This window comes from Diceros bicornis, chromosome 31 (assembly GCF_020826845.1).
Source record: "Diceros bicornis minor isolate mBicDic1 chromosome 31, mDicBic1.mat.cur, whole genome shotgun sequence".
Classification (NCBI taxonomy): domain Eukaryota; kingdom Metazoa; phylum Chordata; class Mammalia; order Perissodactyla; family Rhinocerotidae; genus Diceros; species Diceros bicornis.
This window is the reverse complement of record NC_080770.1, coordinates 10,093,271-10,112,360: the sequence shown is the minus strand read 5'-3', so window position 1 is coordinate 10,112,360 and position 19,090 is coordinate 10,093,271. Positions and strand designations below refer to the sequence as shown.

The following is a 19,090-nucleotide window of genomic DNA, read 5'->3' as shown; positions in this document are numbered from 1 at the left end:
ATAATTCAGTCTTGGTATGTTGTAAGTTTCTAGGAATTTATCTTTTTCTTCTAGGTTATCCAATTTCTTGGCGTGTAATTGTTCATAATAGCCCTTTATGACTCTTTATATTTCTGTGGTATCAGTTATAATGCCTCCTCTTTCATTTCTGATTTTATTTATTTGAGTCTTCTCTCTTTTTTTCTTGTAGCTAAAGTTTTGTTAATCTTTTCAAAAACCAGCTCTTAGTTCTGTTGATCTTTTTAAAAATTTTTTTCTAGTTTCTATTTCATTTATTTGTGCTCTGCTCTGTGTTATATCCTACCTTCTACTAACTTTCGGCTTGGTTTGTCCACCTTTTTCTAGTTCCTTCAGATGTAAAGTTAGGTGGTTTATTTAAGAACTCTCTTTTTTCTTAACATAGGAATTTATTGCTATAAACTTCCCTCCTAAAACTACCTTTGCTGCATCCCATAACTTTTGGTATGCTGTGTTTCCACTTTCATTTGTCTCAAGATAATTTTTGATTTTTTCTTTGACACATTGGTCATTCAGGAGTGTGCTGTTTAGTTTCCACATATTTGTGAATTTTCCTGTTTTCTTCCTGTATTGATTTCTAGTTTCATATCATTACGGTTGGAAGCATAATTGATATGATTTCAATCTTTTATAATTTTTTAAGATTTCTTTCATGGCCTAATATGATCTATCTTGGAGAATATTCAGTGTGTGCTTGAGAAGAATGTGTATTCTGTTCCTGTTTGATGGACTATTCTGTATATGTCTTATGGGTCTATTTGATACATAGCGTTATTCAAGTCCACTATTTTCTTATTGATTTTCTGTCTGGATGATCTATCCATTGTTGAAAGCAGCGTATTGAAGACTTCTACTCTTACTGTATTGCTGTCTAATTCTTCCTTTAATTCTGTTAATATTTACTTCTTATGTTTAGGTATTTCAATGTTGGGTGCATATATATTTACAATTGTTATCTTCTTGATGAATAGTCCCCTTTATCATTATAAATTATCTTTTTTGTCTCGTTAAATAGTTTATGACTTCAAGTCTATTTGTCTAACATAAATATAGCCACCCAGACTCTTCTTTGTTTACCATTTGCATGGAATATCTTTTTCCATCTTTTTGCTCTCAGTCTATTTGTGTCCTTAAAGCTGAAATGAGTCTCCTATAGGCAGCATATAGTTAGATCTTATTTTTTTTTCCATTCTGCCATTCTCTGCTTAATTTTAGGCTCATACGCCTTCTATTGCTCCTGAAAAGCCAGGCCAGATACTGAGAGTTTATTTTCCCTGAAGTGTTTATTTTCCCTGAAATGGTCAAGGTTGTGTGCTCTCTCAATTCATCTGAGTCAAGCTTGCTGTCTGTATGTGCTCATGCATGATTGGCAGAGGCTCATGTGTGCTGTCTGCAGTGGTGCACATGAGGTGTTGACTACAAGGGAGAGTTGGACATGCACAGTGCTAGCGTAGCATGTGGGTTAGTTGGAGGGCTCTGCAGGTGGTGCATTCTACTCAGTTTGTGGGTGGGCCTCTTGGTGGAGTTGACAAGGAGGTTAGATAACTCTGTGGTCCTTTGCTGAGTTCCTTGCTCTGGTTGCTGTGAGCCACTACCCCTTCTTTGTGCTCCTAGCTGCCCCAGACTATTCAGCCATGCCAATCTCTGCAGTGTTTGAGATAGGGCAAGGAAGAAGTGGGTCTCTTGGGCAGAAACCTGCATGGCCAGGGAAGCTTGGCACTCACTATACTCTCACTTGCCCCCAAGAGAGAAATCACGGGCTCAGGAGTTTTCTCTTGGCCACTAAGCTGAGATGCTTTGAGGAGGAGTGACACAGATAAAGTGAAACTATTTTTCTTGTTCTCTTCCATGCATCTATTCTTGGATTTTTTTTTGCTCTAATGGAGTCCTTGGATGTTTCTGCTGGCCTCTTGGGCTCCCACAAAGGTATTCTTGTCCATGGGGTGTTTTTCAAAATTGGTGTTCCCGAGAGTGCATGAGGACTTAAGACTCCTATTCTGCCATCTTGATGATGTCACTCAATAATGAATATTCTTGATTTCTTAATCTTCTTTGCCAGCCAGTTTTCACTTGAGGCAAAAGGTCAGTTTATATAAAGTTTTTGAATGAAAAGGAAGACAATATATGGAGAGATAAAGAAATAGCAAACAAAAACCCAATGCTCCCTTTTCTGTTTTAAGTTTCTTGAGTGCAGAGAGCAGATCTCAATGCCTTTTGTATCCTCTACATATAGCACAATGCCTTTGCACATTTTATTATTTTTTACTAAGAATCTGGTGATGATGATGATGGCAATGATGATGATGAGGATAAGTATTGTACTATCATAATGGTGCCATGACCAATGATTATTCTCCCTGCAAACACACATGGACAAAACTCATCTAGTTTCTTCTGTTGACTATAATATTACCACTGGCAGGGACTCCAGCCTTTAGTGCATGAAGGCAGCCTGGTTGGTAGTCTTCTAATCTATGATGTAGAAACTTTATCAAGGACCAGATGACTATAGCTGCTTTATCCACTCTATTTTCTCCCCAGCTGAAGTGGTAGAAGCTGAAGTGGATTGCAGAAATGAAAGGATAGTTTTTCAGAGTAATTATTCCACTGTTCTATATAGGTAATAGTTCCCATGAATAAAAGTATTATAGAGACAAATGATAATGATGTTATAAGAATTTACTTTTTATCATCTGAGGACAAGTTATTTCAGTTTTTAAAATTTGTGGGGCAAAATTAAAAATCTTCAGTCCAACATGAAGATATATTGTCTACATTCATATGCACCTAATAATATAGCTGCAAAATTTTTGAAGCAAATGTTTATAAAATTAATATGAACGATAGATTAATCTACAATCATAGTTGAAAATTTAAAAACATCTCTCTAAGTTACTGACAAAAGATGAGGATGAAAGTTCAATATGGATTTAGAAGTCTTGTACAAGATCATTAACCAAGTTGAACTAATTTCCATATATTGAACACTACAACCAACAACTGTAGAAAACTTATTTTTAAAAATTTCATATTGAGAAGTGTCTGAACAGACACTTCTCCAAAGAAGATATACAGATGGCCAATAGGCAAATGAAAAGATGTTCAACATCACTAATCATCAGGGAAATGCAAATCAAAACAACACTAAGATATCACCTCACACCTGTTAGAATGGCTATAATCACCAAGACAAAAAACAACAAATGTTGGAGAGGATGTGGAGAAACAGGAACCCTCATACACAGCTGGTGGGAATGCAAACTGGTGCAGCCTCTATGGAAAACGGTATGGAGATTCCTAAAAGAATTAAAAATAAAAATACCCTATGATCCAGCCATCCCACTACTGGGAATCTATCCAACGAACCTGAAATCAACAATCCAAAGAGGCTTATGCACACCTATGTTCATTGCAGCATTATTCACTATAGCCAAAAAGTGGAAGCAACCTAAGTGTCTCTCAACTGATGATTGGATCAAGAAGATGTGGTATATATATACAATGGAATACTACTCAGCCATAAAAACAGACAAAATCATCCCATTTGCAACAACATGGACGAGCCTGGAGGGTATGTTCAGTGAAATAAGCCAGAAAGAGAAAGACAAACACTGTATGATCACACTCATATGTGGACTATAAACCAACACATGGACAGAGAAAACTGTATTTTGGTGACCAGGGGGCAATGGGGGTAGGGGATGGGCACAAGTGGTGAAGGGAGACATCTATATGGTGACAGACAAACAAAAATGTACAACCCAAAATATCACAATGTTATAAACTATTAAAACATCAATAAAAAATTTCATATTGAATATTTACCAAAATTGACTATATTGTGGGTCATTAATCAATTCTCAATAAATGTCAAATGAATAAAATCATATGGGGGACTTAAGGTAGAACCAAACAGAGAGGAATGAAAGTAGAAATCAATAGCAAAAATAACTAGAATGTCCACAGGTAATTGGAAAGTAAGTAGATCATTTGTAAATAACCATGGATCAAATTGCAGGTATCAAATTGTAAATTCAAAAGGTATCAAATTGTAAATCAGAAATTATTTTGAACTGATTTAGAGTGAAAACAAAACAGCATCTGAAAACATATGAGTAATGTTAACAGGTAGCTTTATAATTTTACATGCATTTATTAGAAAAGATGGAAGCTTGCAAAGAAATGAACTAAGCTTCCTTACCTTAGGATATTATGGATACACACACACGCAAGCAAAGAAACCCCATAAGTAGAAGCAAAGATATACTAAAGATAAAAGCATAAATCAATGAAATAGAAAGCATATAATAGTACATATGAGGGAAAAATGATTAAACTTCAGAAACTCGTAGCAAGGTGGATTAAAAATCAAACACTTGTTATCAATATCAGGAATAAAAAAAGGATAATACTCTATATTTCACAGTTTTCTAAAAGATACAAAGACAATATTGTGAACAATTTTATGCCAAAAAAATTGACAACCTGGATCAAATGGGCAATTTTCTTGAAAAAATAAGTTGACAAAATTAACACAAATAGAAGTAGAAATTCTCAGTATTCCTATCTCATTAGAGAAGTTGAATCTATAATTAACAATATATCAATAAAAACACTTCAGACCCAAATGGATTCACTCTTGAATTATTACAAACATTTAAGGCCAAAATAGTAACAATTCAACAGAATAGAGAGTCCAGAAACTACCTACATACAGTCATCTGATTTATAATGAAAGTATCTTTGAAATTCAATATGGAAAGGACAGTCTTTTCAATAAATCATGGTCAATCAATTGACAATCCATCTGGGAAAAAAGGAACCTTAACCTCTTTCAAATTTCAAATCCTATACAAAAATTAATTTGAGACAGATCATAGGATTAAACAAGAAAGGTGAAAAAAGTTTTGAAAAGAAAACATAGGAGACTATCTTTATAAATTTGGAGTAGCAAAAATTTCTTAAACAGGATTCCAGACTCACTGGCCATAAAAGAAAAGATTAATAAATAGAACTTTATGAAAAATAAAAACTCTAGTGCATCAAAACACACCATTAGGGAGTAGAAAGGTAATCTATAGACTGGGAAGAAGTTTAGAATTTATATCTAAAAAAGACATAAATGAGAAAAAAATTGACAACTTAATAAAAATGGACAAAATCCAGGCAGGAAATGATGTTCTATATCATTAGCAATTAGGAAAATGCAAATTAAAATCACAATATGATGCCATATACTGCCATTGAAATAGCTAAATTCAAATAATTCAGAATAATTAGGATTGGCAAGGATATGGAATAACCAAAACTCTTATACTTGCTTATTGGAGTGTGTCTTTGTACAGTCGGCCCTTTGTATCCATGGGTTTGGCAGCCAGGGATTCAACCAACTGTGGATTGAAAGACCCACAATGGCTGTGTCTGCATGGAACATGTACAGACTTTTTTTCTTGTCATTTTTCCCTAAACAATACAGTATAACAACTATTTACATAGCATTTACATTGTATTAGTTATTATATGTAATCTCTAGATAATTTAAAGTACACAGAGGATGTGTGTAGGTTATATGCAAATACTATGTGTTTTATATAAGGCACTTGAGCATCTGATAATTTTGGTATTCACAGTGGGGAGGTGGTGGTCCTGGAACCATTCCTCTAAGGATACAGAAGTAGGACTGTATATCCACTTTGGAATATTGTTTGTAGCCAACATACAAATATACACATGCCTTACTCCCAGGAATTCATAATAGCCCACAAGTGGTAAAAATCCAAATCCATAAACAGCAGAATGGATAAATAACTTATGGTATACTCATATGAGGGAAAAAGATCAGCAATGAAAAAGAATAAATCACTGCTATGCAAAACAAAATGGGGAGAGTGATGTCAGCATCATGGTAGAGTGAGTTGTTCCCTTTGTCTCACCCCTCTAAGTTACAACTAAATAGACATTCATTAAACAACAGAGGATTCCATACATAGCACAATGGGAGGCCTGAGAAATCCAGGCAGCTGAAGGTGGGTGGATCGGATCCATGGGAAGTGGTGGAACTGGGTGAGTGGACCCCTCCCCCTTTCCAGCGGCACTGATCCTGATTGCAGGTCCTCAGACAGTGGCCGGTGTGAGTGTAAGAGGAGGCAGGGGTAGTTTGGCCTGTGCACCAACACTTTTAGAATGGTGGCATGTGTCACGGGAGTGCCCACCATGCTACAGCAGCCCAACCCTTGGGAATGCTCCTCACTGAGTAGTGGCAGCTCAGCCCCTGTGAGGGAACCCCGCCCACCAAGCACAGCAGCTCAGCCAAGCTGCCTGTGAGTGCAGAGCCAGCCCGTGCATGAGCGAAAGCACCCCTACCCTCCCACCTAGTGCAGTAGCTCAGCTGGTTGCCTGCCAAGTGCAGTGGTCCCACCTGTAGAGAGTGACCTGCTGATGGAGCACAGAGGTCCTGCCTGCACGTGCATGTATGACCTGTCAAGCAGCTGAGGCAAGCCTGTGCAAATGCTGAGCAACCCTACTGGCACAATTTCTAGAAGACAGAGTGGGCTCAGAAAACACAGCTCTTGCCCATGCCCCGGCAGCTGCAGGTGGAATGTGCCACTGGCAAAGGATCAATTCATCAAACAACATGAAGAACTATAGTTAACACTTCAGAGAAGAAGGAAAATGACAAGTCTCCAGAAACCAATCCTGCAGTCACAGAAATTTACAATCTAAATGACAGAGAATTCAAAATAGTTGTCATAAAGAAACTCAATGAGTTACAAGAAAACTCAGAAAGATGGTTAAATGAGCTCAGGAATAAAATTAATAAGCAAAAAGAATTCTTCACCAAAGAGATTGAAGCTCTGAAAAAAAACCAAACAGAAATTCTGGATGTGAAGAACACAATTAATGAGATAAAAAATAATCTAGAAACCATAAAAAATAGAGCTGATGTTATAGAGGACAGAATTAGTGATTTAGAGGACATAAATATAGAAATGCTTCAGGTAGAGGAGGAGAGAGAACTAAGATTGATAAAAAATGAAGAAATTCTTAAAAAAAATCTGACTCAATTAGGAAAAGCAACATAATGATTATAATTATTCCAGAGGAAAAAGAGAGGCAGAAAGGAGCAGAGAGCTTGTTCAAAGAAATAATTGCTGAGAACTTCCCAAACCTGGGTAAGGAACTGGACTTGCCGATAGAACTCCTAATTATATCAGTGTAAAAAGACCTTCTTTAAGGCATATAATATTAAAACTGGCAAAAGTCAATGACAAAGAAAAAATATTAAGGGCAGCAAGGCAGAAGAAAATAATCTACAAAGGAACTCCTATCAGGCTTTCAGTGGATTTCTCAGCAGAACCCTTATAGACTAGGAGAGAATGGAATGATATATTCAAAATACTGAAAGATAAAAACTTGCAGCCAAGAGACTGTATCTAGTGAAACTATCCTTCAGATATGATGGAGAAATAAAAGCTTTTGCAAATAAACAAAAGCTGAGGGAGTTCATCACCACTAGGCCTGCCTTAGAAGAAACGTTGAAAAGAGCCCTCCCATCTGAAACTAAAAAGTAAAGGTTTACAAAACCTTGAGCAAGGAGATAAATAGATAGAATCAGAAAATTGAAGCTCTATATCAGAATAGGTTAGTAAACACTTGATTACAACATAAAAGATAAAAGGAAGGAAAGCATCAAAAATAACTATAAACACTTTAATTTAGTCACAAACTCACAATACAAAAAAGAACAATTTGTGACAAAATAACTCAGAAGAGGAAGAGGAAAGGGATGGAACCTGCTTAGGCTAATGGAGATAAGAGGCTCTCAGTAAATGGACTATCTCATCTATGAGAACATTCATACAAACCACATGATAACCACTCAACAAAAAATCAGAGCAGAGCCACAACTCATAAACAAAGAGAAAATTGACAAAACCATCACAGAAAACCACCAAACTGAACTGGCAGTCAGAAATACAATGGAAAAGAAATAATGGAAATATAGAACAACTGGAAAATAAGAGATAAAATGGCAGTATTAAGTCCTTATATATCAATAATCACTCTAAATGTAACTGGATTGAATTCTACAATCAAAGACACAGAGCAGCTGGATGTATAAAAAAACAAGACCCAACAATATGCTGCCTACAGGAAACACATCTCAGCTCTGAAGACAAACATAGGCTTAGAGTGAAGGGATGGAAGACGATACTCCAAGCAAATGGCAAGCAAAAGAAAGCACGTATTGCCATATTTATACCAGACAAAGTAGACTTCAAGATAAAAAAGACAAGGAGAGACGAAGAGGGGCACCATGTAATGATAAAAGGGACATTCCACCAAGAGGACATAACACTTATGAATATATATGCACCTAACACAGGAGCACTAAAGTATTTAAAGCAACCATTAACAGAACTAAAGTGAGAAACTGACTCCAACACAATAATAGTAGGGGACCTCAAAACCCTAGTTACATCAATGGATAGATCATCCAGACAGAAAGTCAACAAGGAAACAGTAGCCTTAAATGAAATACTAGACCAGATGGACTTAATAGATGTATATAAAATATTCTATTCAAAAACAGCAGAATATACATTCTTCTCAAGCGCCCACAGAACATTCTCAAAGTTAGACCATATGTTGAGAAACAGGAAAGACTCAACAAATTTAAGAAGATTGAAATCATATCAAGCATCTTTTCTGACCATAATGCTATGAACCTAGAAATAAATTACAAGAAAAGAGCCGGGAAAGCCACTCTGATATGTGGAGACTAAGCAACATGCTACTGAACAACCATTGGATCAATGAAGAAATCAAAGGAGAAATAAAAAAATACCTGGAGACAAATGAAAATGAAAATACAACATACCAACTCTTATGGGATGCAGTAAAATTGGTACTAAGAGGGAAATTAGAGGTAATACAGGCCTACCTCAACAAACAAGAAAAATCTCAAATAAGTAATCTTAAACTACACCTAAGAAAACTAGGAAAAGAAGAACAAACAAAGCCCAAAGTCAGCAAAAGGAGAGAAACAATAAAAATTATAGCAGAAATAAATGAAAGAGACCAAAAAAAAAAAAACAAAACAAAACAGTAGAAAGGATCAGCTAAACTAAGAGCTGGTTCTTTGAAAAGATGAACAAAATTGACACACCCCTAGCCAGACTCACTAAGAAATAAAGAGAGAAGGCTCAATAAAAGAAATTAGAAATGAAAGAGGAGAAATTACAATGGATACCACAGAAATACAAAGGATTATAAGAGAATACTATGAAAAACTATATGCCAACAAATTGGATAACCTAGAAGAAATGGATAAATTCTCAGACTCATACAACCTCCCAAAACTGAATCAAGAAGAAATAGAGAATCTGAATAAACCAATCACAAGCAAAGAGATTGAGACAGTAATAAAAAACCTCGCCCAAAACAAAAGTCCAGGACCAGATGGCTTCTCTGGAGAATTCTACCAAACTTTTGAAGAAGATTTAATACCTATCCTTCTCAAACTATTCCAAAAAATTGAAGAAGATGGAATGCTTCCTAACTCATTCTGTGAGGCCAACATTACCCTGGTACCAGAACCAGACAAGGACAACACAGAGAAGGATAATTACAGGCCAGTACTGCTGATGAACATAGATGCAAAAAATCCTCAACAAAATATTGGCAAATCAAATACAGCAATACATTAAAAGGATCATACACCATGATCAAGTGGGATTTATACCAGGGACACAGGGATGGTTCAACATCTACAAATCAATCAATGTGATACAACACATTAACAAAATGAGGAATTAAAATCACATGATCATCTCAATAGATGCAGATAAAGCATTTGACAAGATCCAACATCCATTTATGATAAAAACTCTCAATAAAATGGTTATAGAAGGAAAACGCCTCAACATAATAAAGGCCATATATGACAAACCCACAGCAAACATCATACTCCATGGGGAAAAACTGAAAGCCATCCCTCTGAGAACAAGAACAAGACAAATGTGCCCACTCTTACCACTCTTATTCAACATAGTATTGGAGGTTCTGGCCAGAGCAAGTAGGGAAGAAAAAGAAATGAAATGTAGATAATAACAACAATAAACAAACACATAGAGACAGAGATTGGATTGGTGGTTACCAGAGGGGAAGGGGGGAGGGAGGAGGGCAAAAGGGATAATTCGGCACATGTGGTGTGGTGATGGGTTGTAATTAGTATTTATGTGGTGAACATGATGTAATCTATGCAGAAATAGAAGTATAATGATGTACACCTGAAATTTATACAATGTTATAAACCAATGTTACTGCAATAAACAAAAAATTAGAAAAAAAAAAGAAATGTATCCAAATTGGAAAGGAAGAAGCGAAAGTTCGAAAGTTCGCTGTTCGCAGACAACATGATTCTATATGTAGAAAACCTTAAAGAATCCACCATAAAACTATTAGAAATAATCAACAACTACAGGGCAGGGCAGCAGAAGGAGGGAAATAATAAAAGTTATAGCAGAAATACATGAAATAGAGACCAAAAAACAGTAGAAAGGATCAGCGAAACTAAGAGCTGGTTTGTGCAGGCACAAAATCAACTTACAAAAATCAACTGCATTTCTGTACACTAACAATGAACTAGCAGAAAGAGAAGTCAAGAATACAACCCCATTTACAACCACAACAGAAAGAACAAAATATCTAGGACTAAACTTAACCAAAGAGGTGAATGACCTATACAATGAAAACCATAAGACATTATTGAAAGAAATTGAAGAAGACATAAAGAAATGGAAAGATATTCCATGCTCATGGATTAGAAGAATAAACATAGTTAAAATGTCCATATTACCTATAGCAATCTACAGATTCAGTGCAATCCCAATCAGAATCTCAATGACATTCTTCAAAGAAATAGAACAAAGAATCCTAAAATTTATGTGAAACAACAAAAGACCCCAAATAGCCAAAGCAATCCTGAGAAAAAAGAACAAAGCTGGAGGCATCACAATCTTTGATTTCAAAATATGCTACACAGCTGTAGCAATCAAAACAGCATGGTGCTGGCGCAAACACAGACACAGAGGTCAATGGAACAGAATTGAAAGCCCAGAAATAAAACCACATATCTATGGACAGCTAATCTCCAACAAAGGAGCCAAGAACATACAATGGAGAAAGGAAAGTCTCTTCAATACATGGTGTTGGGAAAACTGGACAGCCACATGCAAAAGAATGAAAGTAGACCCTTACCTTACACCATACACAAAAATTAACTCAAAATGGATTAAAGACTTGCATGTAGGACTTGAAACCGTAAAACTCCTAGAAGAAAATATAGGCAGTACACTCTTTGACATTGGTCTTAGCAGCATATTTTTGAATACCATGTCTACTCAGGCAAGGGAAACAATAGAAAAGATAAACAAATGGGACTACATCAGACTAAAAATCTTCTGCAAGGCAAAAGAAACCATGAACGGAATGAAAAGAAAAGCCATCAACTGGGAGAAAATATTTGCAAATCACATATCCAACAAGGGGTTAATTTCCAAAATATATAAAGAACTCACACAACTCAACAACAAAAAAAGTGAACAACCTGATCAAAAAATGGGCAGGGGGCCGGCCCGGTGGCGCAAGCGGTTAAGTGCGCGCGCTCCGCTGCGGCGGCCCGGGGTTCGCTGGTTCGGATCCCGGGCGCGCACCGACGCACTGCTTGGCAGGCCATGCTCTGGCGGCGTCCCATGTAAAGTGGAGGAAGATGGGCACAGAAGTTAGCCCAGGGCCGTCTTCCTCAGCAAAAAAAAGAGGAGGATTGGTGGATGTTAGCACAGGGCTGATCTCCTCACAAAAAAAAAAAATAAAAAAAAAATAAAAATGGGCAGAGGATATGAACAGACATTTTTTTCAAAGAAGATATACAGATGGCCAACAGGCACATGAAAAGATGTTCAACATCACTAATTATTAGGGACATGCAAATCAAAACTACAATGAGATATCACCTCACACCTTCCAGAATGGCTATAATTACCAAGACAAAAAACAAACATTGCAAAGGATGTGGAGAAAAGGGAACCCTCATATTCTGCTGGCGAGATTGCAAACTGGCGCAGCCATTATGGAAAACAGTATGGAGGTTTCTCAAAAAATTAAAAATAGAAATACCACACAATCCAGCTAACCCACCTCTTGGTATTTATCAAATGAACAAGAAATCAAGAATATGAAGAGATTTATGCACCCCTATGTTCATTGCAGCATTATTCACAACAGCCAAGACATGGAAGCAACCCAAGTGTCCACAAACTGATGAACGGATAAAGAAGATGCGGTATATATGTATATAATGAATGAAATACTACTCAGCCAAGGAAAAAGACAAAATTGTCCGATTTGCAACAACATGGATGGACCTTGAGGGTATTATGTTAAGAAAAGTAAGCCAGACAGAGAAAGACAAACAGTGTATGATTTCACTCATATGTGGAAGTTAAGCAAACACATGGATAAAGAGAACACGTTAGTGGTTACCAGAGGGGAATGGTTTGGGGGGGTGGGTGAAAGGGGTAAAGGGGCACATATGTATGGTGACAGATAAAAACTAGGCTATTGGTGGTGAGCACAATGCAGTCTGTAAGAAACTGATATAAACCAATATAACCTCAATAAAATAATAATTAAAAAAACAAAATGGATGAATTTCACATATATTAAAAGTGTACACATAGTATAATCCCACTTATATGAAATTCAAGAACAAATAAAAGTAATCTATGGGGATAGAGCTAAAAATAGTTGGTACCTTTGGACAAGTATTAACTCGGGGGAGAGGGAGACTGAGAGATCATTTAGGGATGCTGGAATTGTGCTTGTCTGAGTATTGGTTACATAGGTTTATACATTTGTAAAATTGATCTAGCTGAACACTTAAGATTAGTGCATTGTTTTGTAAATTTTCCAGCAGTAAAAAGTTAAAAAGATAAAAAGTCAAAGTGTGTTTCTTGGTAAAACTTTTCAGCATCAATATCTCCAGGGATGAACTTTGTGCTGGAATATGATCTTCATAACTTCTGTCTATGTAGTTAGGTCCCATTGAGTCTTCTCTTAATATTAGGCTGTCTTAAAATGTGGCACTTAAAAACATATCCTTTTATAACATTTGCTCTTCCCTTACATATTAATCTATCCTCCATAATGCTGCTGCTGATTTTTTTGAAAGAAGGAATGAATTTGCATCTCTAGTATTTTACAGTTAATAATTACCAAGGGAATGTAAATTGATGCAGCCAATATGGAAAACAGTATAGAAGTTCCTCATAAATTAAAAATAGAACTACCATATGATCCAGTAACTCCATTTCTGAGTATTTATCTGAAGAAAACAAAACACTAACTTGAAAAGCTATATGCACTCCTGTGTTCATTGCAGTATTATTTACAATAGCCAAGATATGGAAACAGTCTAAGTGCCCATCGATGGATGAATGGATATAGAAAATGTGGTATATATATATACATACATACAATGGAATATTATTTAGCCATAAAAGAGAACTAAATCTTGCTATTTGCAACAAAATGGATAGACTCTGAGGATATTATGCTAAGTGAAATAAGTCAGACAGAGAAAGACAAATATTGTGTGATCTCTCTTACACGTGGAATCTAAAAAAAAAGCCAAGCTCATAGATACAGAGAATAGATTGGTGGTCGCCAGAGGTAGGGGGTGGGAGGTAGGTCAAATAAGTGAAGGGCATAAAAAGGTACAAACTTCCAGTTATAAAATAAATAAGTCATGGGGATATAATGTACAGCATGGTGACTACAGTTAATAATACTGTATTACATATTTGAAAGCTGTTAAGAGAGCAGATCTTAAAAGTTCTCATCACAAGAAAAAAGAATTCTCTAACTGTGTATGGTGACGAATGTTAACTAGACTTACTGTGGTGATCATTTTGCAATATATACAAATATAGAATCATTATGTTGTATGCCTAAAACTAATATAATATATGTCAATTATACCGCAATAAATAAAAAGGTAAAAAAAATTAACCATTACCAAATGGAGCTTACCTCACAAAGCACAAACAACAGACTCTTAAATGCAGTTTGGGTGTACGGAACAAATGAATAAGTGATGCTTTGGTCTGGCTGGCATCCAACTCCTCCCTCATGGTGGATTTCACAAACTTCAACAAAAATAACAATAAGTATTTATGAGATGCCAATAAGTACTAGGTATGGTGGTAAGTATTAAAGGATGAGATGGACGCTTCCATCTAGCGGGAAACATGGGCATTAACCAATCTATTGTGTGTGGAGAATTACAAAAGGCATAGGGAGAAATAGGAACTCAGGAGATTATACAAGATGGAGGCGGGGAGCTTTAAATACTGAGCTGGGGAGAGGAAAAAACATTGACAAAATGATTTACATTCTAAAATGGAACCAATGAAAAGGTACTTGTTAAGGAGAGGTTTCTTTCCTAGCCACAGGACATGAAAGACTTGTCCTACCCTTGTTAGAGGTAGAGTCTGTCCACCTTTCTAAGGCAAAGCCTTTCTTGAAAACTGGGTCCACTTTATGGTTTTGTTCAGAGCAATCTTTTGTAGGCATGCCAGGCATGCTGTCTCCCTTCATGATTGGAGTGTATAATGTTAAAGGCAGAGAAAATAGCAGGGGATATGTTGTCGGAGTATGATCTGTGCCTGGGCCAGATGCTATGAAAGGTGTAGTAGAGTGGTTGGAAAGGAGTTGGTTTTAGTGTTGGACAAACCTGGCTTGGAATTTTTGCCCTGCTGCTTGATAGGTTACTTAGTATCTCAGGGCCTCAGTTTCCTTATCATTTAAAAAATGAAATTAGCACTTTTCTCACAGGGATTATCTAAGGATTGCCTGAAGTCACACATGTAGATATTAAATGTATCCAGCAGAGGAATAGGAGCTTATTATTTTTCAAAATAAATGATTTCTTATACCAAACCTCAGTGATTTAGTGCAGAGGATGGCAGACTTTTCCTGTATAGTTCCAGTAAGTAAATATTTTAGGCTATGCAGGCAATAGTTTCCATCACAATTGCTGGATTATGATACTGTAGCACAAAAGCAGGCATAGACAATACATGAACAAATGGGTTTGGCTATGTTCCAATAAATTTTACTTACAAAAACAGGTGTTAGTTTGGATTTGGTCCACAGGTTGAAGTTTGCTAATCCCTGATTTAGTGGATGCTGTTGTATGCTGCTAAGATTTCCCATTCAGAACTAAGGCACTCACTTCTCCAACTTCTAGGAATGTTGATGGCTGATGTCTCTCAGTTGTGGCCCTCTCTGGGAACTGCCCTTAGATGAAGATATCCTCTTCACCCAGGCCACACCTCTGTCCTCATCCAATGGCTGGCAAACTCAGGCACATGAAAGCCAGGCCTCCTTACCTTGAGGCAGAGAAAATCTGATGGGCTATCCCAGCCCCAGAGCTCCTTCCAGGATCATCTGGGGCCTCTGTTGCAATTGCATTGGATTTTGACTTCTCTTTTTTGCCCATTCCTGTGCTCTCACTCATCACAGATATTGTTCCTGACAGCACTCCCCAATAAACCTCCTGTATACAAATCTCAGATTTCCCAGTTCCTGAGGAACTGGACCTTAGCTCCACTGTTACCGGCTGGGAGTGATCAAATAAGTCAATGCTACAATGAGAATTTAGAACTAGATCATCCAATGAATATGCTATAACTAGTGGTAGTTGGAGCATGCAGTTGTGATATGATTACTAAAAATTTCACTGGTGGTGAACAGGTGGAAGAGAATGGTGGAATACTGGTGGAAGAGAATGCACTGGCATGTGTGTGATTCATGATGTTGAGGATTTAAAGAAAAATAATAATTAATAGGACTTTGGAATTGGATGGCTGTTGTGAGGGGCCATCAATGCATTTAAGAGAGACAATGAAAGACTGATGGTGATTGGCTACCGATATACAATGAAACGTAAAACCCAGAGGATGCATATAAAGAGACCCTCATCTCCCACAGGTGGGGGTAGAAAACACCAAAGATCAAGCCCCAGGATTTATTTTAAGAGTAGCTTTAGGGAAGCTGAAAATCTGAAACTTGGCTGGTTTCCTTTGCCAAGGTCATGGCCCCAACTGAGAGGAAGTAGGACTCTAATATTGGGATGGGTATATCTGAGTTGAGGCATTTGATCTTTTTGAAATCCTCACATTCCCTTGTATTTCTTGGTCTGAAAAGTAGACCATTCCTCCCTGTTAAAAGCTAGTGCTTCTGCATTGCTTTAAAATGCTGCAGAGGTTTATGCTTTGCAAATAAATAGATGCCCCCCACTCCCATGATCTGTCACCATTTGTTTCCTACCAGACTAATAACTAGATTTAAGAAAAAATATAATCTTGCTTGGGAAGTGTTTGGTCTGTTAAAGTAGGAAAGGGGCCTGTATGCACAAAGTACTTAAATAGGAAGCTAATATATCCCAGCAGGAGAGTATATATGGGTTTAGATTCTAAGGGTCCCAGATCACGGTGAACAGAATATAAAGTTGAATAAAGCAGATTTTTTTTTTCATAGGAAAGCTATGGTTGGCAGCTTTGAAAGATGGTCCTCGCTGATCCTCACCTCTGGTATTTATACTCCTATGTAATCCCCTCCTCTTGAGTATGGGTTGGATGTAGTGACTTGCTTCTAATAAATAGAATACAACAGAAATGATGCACTGCCACTCCCATGAGTGGGTTATGAAAAACTGTGATCTCTGTCTTGCTAGATCCCCTGTATTGCCTTCTTGGTCTATACACTTTAAAGAAACACCTGTTTTGTTGGAGAGACACATATGAGCAACAGTCTAAGAGGAACTGCATCTTTTACAACAATCACATGAGTGAGCTTTAAACTAAATCCTTCCCCAGTGGAATCTTCAGATGATATCACAGCCCCAGCAAAGACCTTGATTGCAAACTGTGAGAGACCCTCAAGCAGAAAACCCAGCTAATCCCTACCCAGATTCCTGTTTTAAGTCACTAAATTTTGAGGTAATTTGTTCCATAGCAAGCAATTACTAATTCTAATGTTGGTACTAGGAATGGAGTGCTACTCTAACAAATGGCTAAAAATTTGAGAGTGGATTTTGAACTGAGCCGTGGATGGAGGCTGGGAGGGTTTTTGAGAACTGTGTTTGAGAAAGCCTATATTGCTTTGTAAGATAGTTAAAAAAATCTGTACTTCGAGCAGGGTGTTTTAAGGGCCCAGTAGTAAGCGATAAACTTGTTATTAAAAACTGGAGGGCATGGAATTCTTGCTACATAGCAGCAGAAATTTAACAACATCATCATCTGCAGTTCTGTGGAAAACGGGCCTGTACTTGATGAACTTGATTTTCTAGCTAAGGAGATTTCCAATCAAAGTATTGAAGTTACCTCTTGATTTCTTCTTGATGTTAATAAGAAAATGCAAGAGAAGAAAAATAAATTGAGGAAAAACTTTTAAACAAAAAGGAACTAGGACTTGATGGTTTTGAATATTCTCAGCCTCTCCAGATGGCAAATGATGCTTAGGTTAAGAAGTGGCTTTGGAGCACTGTCAGTAAAACAGGGCCTAGAGATAAAGCTTGGTCTAGAGATCAAGTCCAGCACGTGACTGTGTAACTCTTCTCAAGATCACAGAAAGATCAAAGGGCCAGTGTATTATTCAGAAACAAAAAGGGCCCTTTAAAGAGATTAAGGATGTGCCTCTCAACCAAACAATAGGGCCTCTAGGATACTGAGGTGCATTGTCTCTCAGCCATCTCAGCAGGAGCCCAAGGTAGAGAAGGGCTTATGTCAAGGATATTTGTTGGTGGAGGTTTTGTCTGATAAAATAAACCTCAATGAGATTCACAGGAGGTCCACAACGTTTTTGAGAAATCTTTATCAGAAAAAGAAACTGCCAAGTTGACCGAAAAGGACAGAGTATATAAGGATAAAGGCCGTGGAGTCCCCATTATTCAACTGGTGGGAAGCTGGCTGAGAATACTATTCAGCTGCAAATGTGTTCTATCTTTCATGAAAGAGCAAAGAAAACTCAGGGTTTGGATTCAACAGCAAAGAGGGTGGATCTGAGAGCGAATTGCTTTCTATTTTTTATGAAATGGAAGCATCTCCATGCCTTAAGACTTAAGTAATTTCTAACATTTGCTTAGCTGGATTTCAGAATATCCCTGGACTAGTTTGTGTCACACATTTCCCCTATTTTTTTTTTTTGATTTTTATTGATATTTTAATGGTTTCTAACATTGTGAAATTTTGGGTTGTACATTTTTGTTTGTCCATCACCCCATATATGACTCCCTTCACCCCTTGTGCCCACCCCCCACCCCCACTTCCCGGGTAACCACAGTCCAGTTTTCTCTGTCCATGTGTTGGTTTATATTCCACATATGAGTGAGATCATACAGTGTTTGTCTTTCTCTTTCTGGCTTATTTCACTTAACATAATACGCTCCAGGCCCATCCATGTTGTTGCAAATGGGACGATTTTGTCTTTTTTTATGGCTGAGTAGTATTCCATTGTATATATATACCACATTTTCTTAATCCAATCGTCAGTCGAGGGACACTTAGGTTGCTTCCACTTCTTGGCTATGGTGAATAATGCTGCAATGAACATAGGGGTGCATAAGCCTCTTTGGCTTGTTGATTTCAGGTGCGTTGGATAGATTCCCAGTAGTGGGATGGCTGGATCATAGGGCATCTCTATTTTTAATTCTTTGAGGAATCTCCATACCGTTTTCCATAGAGGCTGCACCAATTTGCATTCCCACCAGCTGTGTATGAGGGTTCCTGTTTCTCCACATCCTCTCCAACATTTGTTGTTTTTTGTCTTGGTGATTATAGCCATTCTAACGGGCGTGAGGTGGTATCTTAGTGTTGTTTTGATTTGCATTTCCCTGATGATTAGTGATGTTGAGCATCTTTTCATGTGCCTATTGGCCATCTGTATATCTTCCTTGGAGAAGTGTCTGTTCATTTCCTCTGCCCATTTTTTGATCAGGTTGTTTGTT

At 37.2% G+C, this 19,090-nt stretch overlaps 1 protein-coding gene across 2 annotated transcripts in view; it reads right to left on the bottom strand.

Annotated features, from left to right (window-relative positions):
* LOC131394921 (steroid transmembrane transporter SLC22A24-like) overlaps positions 1-19,090 on the bottom strand; it is a 55,742-nt gene that overhangs the window by 15,749 nt on the left and 20,903 nt on the right. For both annotated transcript variants that reach the window (XM_058526619.1, XM_058526618.1), the window contains one exon: positions 14,113-14,228. In XM_058526619.1, coding sequence (XP_058382602.1) covers positions 14,113-14,228 — 116 coding nt within the window. The remainder of the gene's footprint in view (positions 1-14,112; positions 14,229-19,090) is intronic.